This window comes from Phaseolus vulgaris, chromosome 9 (assembly GCF_051622355.1).
Source record: "Phaseolus vulgaris cultivar YP4 chromosome 9, ASM5162235v1, whole genome shotgun sequence".
Taxonomy (NCBI): Eukaryota; Viridiplantae; Streptophyta; class Magnoliopsida; order Fabales; family Fabaceae; genus Phaseolus; species Phaseolus vulgaris.
The window spans coordinates 6,417,296-6,425,860 of record NC_143506.1 but is presented as its reverse complement, the minus strand read 5'-3'; the positions used below and the strand labels follow the sequence as shown (position 1 = coordinate 6,425,860).

General features: G+C 32.4%; 1 protein-coding gene across 1 annotated transcript; it reads right to left on the bottom strand.

The window, feature by feature from the left end:
• Positions 1-1,325: 1,325 nt before the first annotated feature.
• Positions 1,326-7,906, bottom strand: LOC137820204 (uncharacterized). The gene is made up of 12 exons (XM_068624138.2): positions 7,501-7,906; positions 7,104-7,323; positions 6,818-7,018; positions 6,657-6,727; positions 5,851-6,013; positions 4,440-5,033; positions 3,906-4,286; positions 3,746-3,821; positions 3,608-3,671; positions 2,363-2,495; positions 1,798-1,911; positions 1,326-1,720 (listed from the first exon to the last, which is right to left on the bottom strand). The coding sequence occupies exons 1-12, from the start codon at positions 7,608-7,610 to the stop codon at positions 1,655-1,657; spliced, it is 2,193 nt and encodes a 730-aa protein (XP_068480239.2). The 5' UTR covers positions 7,611-7,906; the 3' UTR covers positions 1,326-1,654.
• Positions 7,907-8,565: the final 659 nt, after the last annotated feature.

Sequence of the window (8,565 nt, the reverse complement as noted above, 5' to 3'; positions counted from 1 at the left end):
TTAATGAGGATAAAATTACTTTTAAAATCCCTTTTATGGAACAAAGTTCCAGATTTAGATTTTTGGAACACTTTTCTAAATTTTGAAAATCCTTTTCCAGAATAAATTTTCAAATTTTGTTTTGTGGGCTTTTTTTCTGATACATATTTTTTCCATTCCAAATTTACTTTTTCAAAATAAGATTTTTGATTTTTTGAATACTATTAATTTATTTTCCTGGAATATACTTTTTGAATTCCGAATTTTCAATAATCAAACGGTAATTTTAGAAATTTTGAAAGTAAATTAATAGTAAATAATAGTAATAATCGTTGAGTAAAGGACTTTTTATGTTTCAAAGTTAAAGTTAATGGCAATATCATTAACTTTTACCATTAAAGGCGATTAGAAGAATATTTAAAATTAATATTAAAAACAAATTGTAGGTGAAATTGATTGAATATAGAACAGTTCGTAACTGGAACTTCGTTGTATTATTGCGTCTGCCACATCTCACTTCATTCGTGTCATTGTCCTAACTATCAGTAGTAGTCTAAGATTTAGCCTGTTCAAAGGAATAATGACTTTTTAGTATTTATTTACAACTTTTTATCAGTCTATATTACTTTTCATATAATTATGCATGATGGTCAAGTTCAAAATATATTTGGTAAGCATATGGTTACTTAAAAAATCAAGGCAATTTATTAAAATTGGATTATTCAAATATAACATAACAAGTTATATTTATAGTTCCTGTTTCTTATAATAATTTTTTCATTTAATAAAGTAACATCATTTATATTCGTATCAAACCTTGACCAAGATGATATATCCTCTACGCATTGGAGGACCCAGATTAGGCTCAGTTTTGTGTGTGGGCATATACATTTCAGCTTATTTGCAGAGTTTGAAGCTGAGGTTAGGAGCTGTATATATTTCCCTCGGTTATCAACACAATGGATCACCAAAACCGCTAGTCCAAGAAACAAAATAGGCACAAAGGGATCACTCAAAACTAGGGATAAGACAATTAATTAAACATGTTTTGGTTGATCATTTCCAACTTGACTGAGGACCTTGTACATGTACTTGTCGTTTTCTTTTTCACTTCGGACTTTGTAATTTAGAAGAATATAAAGTTTATGAGTTACTCTAGGATCAAGTACAGGTAAAGAATAATTTTTTTTATTGAAAATCATATAAAAATCCACAAAAAAATCATAGAAGTAAACATTTCTCCACATTTCAATAAAAAGTTATCTCTTAATATTAGTAGACTAAGGGCATCAAGTAGCATTTGTCTTTACTTTTTATACGGGCATTATACACATACAACGCACAACTTTTTAAAAACATTTATTATAAAATCAATAACAGGGAGTAACAGCACTGCTGTAATATTAACCTTAATTCCTTAAGAATCAATATATAGGAAACAAATATTTTAACGGACTTCGGTGAACCTAATGCCAATTAAATAATTGAAAAATCCATTGGGGCGTAGCATTAGTAACTTACAATACAACACCCACTGACTATTTCCTTGACAATCTCGTGTTCAAGGTATTTTCTTGGTAGAAGTGAAAAACAGATAGATAAAATGGTTTAAAGGTATCATCTGTAAGAAATAATCCATTGTAAATGATCTATCTAACCTGTGACCGAGTGGGTTCTATTCAATCCAGTGCACTTCTAACATTTTAGCCATAAAACTGTACCGGTCAGCAGCTTCATCAATCTGGCAAATATATATCAAACTTGAGACGTGATATAACAAAATTAAGAGAAGGGAAAAACAACCTGGATCATCGTTACCATTTTCTGTGTTGGACGTCCAGCCCCATGTCCAGACTTGCAGTCAATGCGACCAATTATAGGGTTTGTCTGGGGACTTTCTTCCAAGCTCGTACAGAGGACATGCTGCATGGTCTGAAAAGTATTGAAAACGTGTTTGTGTTAAAAGGGAAAGGAAAAAAAAAATGCTGCCGGACTATCAACTGAGTTTCTCGTTCATTCAGTAGTGAAGAAAACATATATGCATCAACAATTTCAAAATTAATTGTTATTTTATTTGAACAAATTTCTCCATGAACACAAGAAAAAAAAAGTTTTATCATAAACTAAAATCAACTTACATATAAACTTTTTTTATAGAAGTAATGTCATCAATTTCTCTGAAAAATAATTTATAATTAATGCATAACCCAATTTTAGCTAACGTTGAAATTTATTTTATATTTTCTTCTCCTAGAATGTTTGGAGAGAACATTGTCTTGACCAATCTTCTAACCACTTATGTTGTAGTTTGCAACGCAATTTAATAAATAGAGGTTAACTTGTGTATACAGTCTGAACGTATATTCATAAGAAGCAGACCAACCGCTAATAGCTTCAATGTGTGCAGTGGCACAACTCGATCATCATGATCAGCTGTCAACAGCATGGTTGATGGATACTGAATAGACTGATCAGTATGTTCCCACGGTCTCCGGACATTATGTAGTGGAGAGTATCTAGAACAGTGGATAATAGAAACATTAATTTTCAATACACAGGTTACATATCCAAACAGTAGGAAATCACAGGAGTTCATTAAGCAACCTAGTTTACCACGTCTCTTTTTATTCAATCCCATTTTGTATAAAATACTATTTAGTATTTACTTTCTCTTCAAGAGTCTTACATAAAATACTATGTAGTATTTACCTTCTCTTCAAGATCCTTACAAAAAAAATACAAGAAAAAATTGAAAATACTGAACTTCAACAAACCAGGAAGAAACTATGTATATTCATGCTGCTAGAAATGTTGGAGTTAAAAACACACCAACAAAGAAAATAGCAATTCCCCAACAAAACTCTTAATAATTAGAGAACTGGGGCAAAATGCACAGCTTTATGCGCTGTACCTAACAAGATAGTTTCAACTTCAGGACCAGAGCATAATATGCTTTATATGCAGCATACCAAGTATATCTTCATTTTTTTTTTATATTTATAGAGTTTCTTATTGTTTCCTGTTATATTCATCAATGATAATCTATCAAATGACAAAGGCACAAGGAAACAACGTCATCCTATATGAAAGCATACCATAGATCTAAATCTAATGCCACTATCTCTGCAGTAAATCATACCTTGCTTATCAAAACAGGAGGTGCATGTGATGTGCACTAAGTGTAGTTTATGAATTCTAAGGAAGAAAAGATGGATAAACTGGATTTGAAATTATGTAATAAAAAATGAATTTGAAATTACAGAACAGGTAGTAATAGTAATGATGCTAGTCCAACAAAGGGATTGTCAATGAGAAATGTGGTACGGCCAGGTAGAGTGTTTAGCTATTGCTCTGTTCATTGTGCACCTAAATTATGATAAACTTATCAATGCCCATCAAATAAGTATCTATGAAATGCCAAATTTGAACCTATCATTAGCCCTATTAAATTCTCTAAACATAACCCCAACAACGCCACACTTCCACCACCATCTCCATCAGTGCACTTTATCATGAGATGCATGTAGTTGTGATAAATTTTCCACAAATATAAACAAACCAAATTTTTTTGATTTCATGTTACTTTTTTTCATACATCGCTGATATGTTAAGATAGGATAAACCTTACTTTATTAGCCAATGAAACTCTTCCTCCTTGTCTGAACAACCATAATCTGAGGTCCAAGCATGACCTGAATAACAATTCTAAATCAATATGTGAAACTTAAATAAAAAAAATTAGTAGAAATGACAGATTTAAAGAAACCTATGGTAAATTTGTGGAACCGTAGCATGTCCATAACACCAACATGACCCAAAGCGCAACCAAATAAATCAGGTCTCTGTACAGAGAAATAAGAATCTAATAAACAGAGAGACGTTGAATATAGATGAAAAAATGGGAAGACAGGGGAATTGAACTGGACCTGATTTATACAAGCACCAACAAGAAGTCCACCATTGCTTCCACCTTCAATGCATAACTTTTTGGGTTGAGTATAACCCGTAGATACAAGGTATTCAGCAGCAGAAATAAAGTCATCAAAGCAATTCTGCTTTTTTGCAAGAGAGCCTGCTTTATGCCATTCCTCCCCATATTCTCCGCCACCACGAATATTTGCTATGCAGAAAACAACACCTAAATGTCTTGTCATTACAACACGACTGACACTGAAATATGGTGTAATGCTGATGTTAAAACCACCATATCCATATAATAAACATGGGTGTGAACCATCCAAAACAATATCCCTTTTGGCGACAATGAACACTGGGATCTTGGTAGCATCTTTACCACTCACGAAATCCTGAAATGAGGCAATTACATCAAAGAATAGAACAATCAAGTTGAGCAACAAAAATACCACTCATTCGGAATAACGTGATTTCAAAACTGTCAATTTAATAGTGAACCTAAAAATTAGATAAAACAGTATCTTTAGAAAATACATTTTTCTTACCTGTTTAACTTGAAATTCAGATCGATCAAACCCGGGGACAACAATTTCACGAAATATCTTCATATCAGGAATCTCTGTTCCCAAGTTGCACTGGTAGATGATACCAGGAGTTAAAAAGCTTGTAAAGCCAATGAAAACCACACTATCTTCACGCCGCCCAGAAACTTCAGAAACTGAGCCAATGTCAATTGGTAATTGGTGCAGCAAGGAACCTGTTCTTAAGTCTCTAACTTGCAGAAGATACTTTACATCACTCAAGTAACTCACTATCAGTTGGTTACCATTTACAGCACATGCTGACTCAAGTACATCCTTTTCTGACTCTTGGAGAACATCAGCCCACACAGTTGGTTCTTTCAAATCCACTCGGACTAATTTATATTTCGGAGCATCCTTATTAGTTAAAAATGTAAACACCGTATCATCATTGGCAATGGCTTCATACTGTGCATCAAAGTTATCTACAAGTTTGACAAATGGGAGGAGGGAATTTCCATTCCGAAAGCCTTCCAGCGCATTAGGAATTTTGGACAAGTCACAGTAGTAAAGTTTGTTAACTGGATCGCACCCTTCTGCAATATTGAGAAGAATGTACTGCACAATCAACAAAAACCAAGAGTCATGTTCGTGGTAAATTTAAAATCATGCTCATATAATTCACTGTAGCCTTGTCACTGCAATAGATGAAAACAAAATCATACTATACTATACTACATTTTATAGCTTGAAAATTTGTGAAATTAATGAATTTTCCTACAACCTTCTCTGATGCTATTGCGTGAACATAGATTCTCATTAGATATGTAAAATGTATATACTAACGAATTGCTTACCTTTTTTCTGATATTTAAGATTTGAGAAACAATAAATAAAGCTCTAGGTTCTTAAGATGAGATGCTACAAGAAAGAAAGATGTCCATTGAGCAAAAACATTTTATCATACAAATATTTCATATTTTTTATCATTGAAAATAAAAGTATTATCGCTTTAGTCCCTACAAAAAAATTGTTTGATTTTAGTTCCCAAAAAGCCATGCACTCTGGTCCTTCCTTGGTGAAGAACTAAGACCACGTCATTTTTTTTTATAAAAAGTATGGACTACAAATGAATACAATATTATAGAAACTAAAAAAAACTATCCCAATTTCAAATACTAGTAACATATTTAAGCCAAATGGAAATGAGGTAAAGCAATATTGTAAAGATCCAGGCTTTCTAATCAATGCTAAATCAGGTAAATAGATAGTTTCTAAAAATTATAGAAGGCCGGGCATTAAACATGAAGCATCAGTAAGATTAACTTTAGTAAAATTTACCAAGGCACTAGTTGCACCTTTCTTACTTTATGGACATATAAAAATAATACAGATAATGTCATATAATTCTAAAGCAATGAAAAAAATAAAGCACCTGGCCATCATCAGTAACACTTCCTCCAAACGTATATTTCGGGTTTTCAGGATCTCTCCAGCACAAAATATCTTCTGATTGATCCGTGCCCAGAAAATGGTAATAGAGCTGATGATGAAGGTTAGCATTTGTTTCAGTCCCAGCATCTACTACGTCTCCATCTCTACAGTGTAAAAGCAGAGAATTAAATTCATGTTTTATACAGGATAAATTGAATCGATCCTACTGTCATTCATCACCACGTTTGTAGAAAAAACACTCTTGATCAAGACAAGAAAATTCAGAACAGTTTACTCTCCATGTTTATAATTTGCCATGTCTGTAGTTGAAGAGCAATAGTTAGTAAATTAGGATAACCAGCTCCCGTTGTCTATCTTCCTTTATGCCCATCAGATTCTATCAAATTGCAACTAACATGTGACATTTTGAAACTCAAAAACCTCTGGAACTGATAGCATGGTTGGATTCACATTAGATTATCTAGAAACAAGTTTAAATATAAACTAACGTGATTTCACCTAAACATTCATAAGTTTAGTTCAACATTGAGAATTTTATTCTGCATCCAGAATTGAATCTGAGTTGAAACAACTTTAAATAAAGTTTTGCATTAGATAAAAAAATTATACTGAGTTCTACTACCAATTTGCCTTTAAAAATATAAATAAATCGCATATTTTTCAACATCAATTTTACAGAATCAAATTCATTCAAAATTAATTTTGCAAAGTGCTATCCCAATCACACACCGAGAAAAACCAAATCCTGCACTTCTAGAAAAAAGGTGAGCATACGAGATCTCTTACTTTGGTGCTGGATAGCGGCTATAAAAGAAACCTTTGTTGTCAAGCGTCCAACTAATTGAGGAAAACTTTACCTGAAACGTATAATATTTACAATTAGAACCATCTGTGGTTCATTTCTAGACCTGTTTTTATTTTTAATAACGGCACAACATGATACTAACCCACATTAAAGTATCAGGCTCAACATTCCTGTCGTCAGTTCGCAGCACTTTTATAGTCGTCCAATCGCTACCGCTTGAACTGAGCGCATAAGCCAAGTATTTGCCATCCTCGCTCACTGACAGAGTGCTCAGCGACACAGTTCCGTCTTCACTGAAGCCATTGGGATCGAGCAACACCTCTGCCTCTCCCTCCAAACTCTCCTGAGAAAATTCAACGTATAATTGAATCCGAGAAAGTAAAAAAACCAAACAAAGCATTGAAAGCGTGATACATTAGCTATCAAACCTGCACATATAGGATATTTTGTGGCTGAAGCCCAGTGTTGTGGAAGTAGAAGAACTTATCCGCTCGTCTAAACGGCGCGTAGTAACGAGGATGGTCAAAAAGCTTCGTTATCGTTTCCCTAAGCTTCCCTCTCGTTTCGCATTCTTGAAGAACCGAATCCGTCAGTTTAACCTGTTTCTGTACGAACTCTTTGACTTCTTCCGCATCAGGATCTTCGAGCCTTAAACCGAAACAAATAAATAAGAAGACACTAAATGCATATAAAGAAGACATTTCGACGAGATTTGTCTCTAGAATTTCCAGAGCGGAGTTTAATAACGTTTTGGAATTAATTGGAAGTATATAGAAAAATTAATCCGAATTGAGCAACAATAACGATTGAATTTGGTTTGAGTACCATCGGTAAGGATCTGAAATTTTGACGCCATGGTAATCTTCGACAACTGTGTCGTCTCTGCGAGCAGGAGGATACTGCAGAGAGATATTTAGGGCAGAAAGTGAAGTCATGGTATTGCGATGACCCTGAGGACAGAGGAAGAGAACTGAAATGGCAATCGTCAAAGTAGTGTGGAAGCGACTCGGGGTTAAATACTCCGAGATTTGGCAGGATTACTTGCTCATTCTTCGGGAATAACTAATATTCGCCCTTGTATCCATCGTTGTATGTTGAAGCAAATGATGCATAGCAGAGGAGAGTAATAGTAAAAAAATTTATAATGCTGTTAATTACGTATTCATAATATTCAACAAAAATGAATAAGAAAATCAAAGTTATTTCCCCATCAAAAATTAAAGATTGTGTTAAGATATTTTCTAGGGCAGCAAAGTTATTTCTATTGTGTTTGGATTGAGAAGTGAATATAAAATAATTTGAGAAAAAAATGAGATTGTTTGAATTAGGATATGTTAGAGTAGATATCTCAGGTATTGAAGTTTGGAATTAATGTGATATTGTGAAAGATTTTTAAAAAAATTATAAATAATTTAATATAAAAGAATTTAGAAATATATATTAGAATTAAAATAAAATAAATAATATTAAATTTAATAAAAATACGTATTAATAATTAAAAATAATATTTTATTTATTATTTATTTTATTATAATATACAAATTAATATTAATAATTAATAAAGAAATTATAAATGTAATATATATATATTAAAATATAATTTACATATATAATTTATTATTTTTTTAAAACAAAAATAATATAAATTTATCTTTTCTCTACAAATCTCTTGACGAGGAGGAAGAGAAAGTTTTAGACTTTGTTTGAATTAGGAAAAATAAAATTTTAGCTTTTGTTTGGATTAGGAAATGAAAAGGAAAGAGTGGATTTCACATTATTTGAAGGGAAGGGAACTATAAAGAAAGTTTTATGTGGAATTTTTTTTTGATTTACGTGTCATTTTGTTTTTATTAGATGGATTTTTTCACTCTTCACTATAAATTTTTTTCG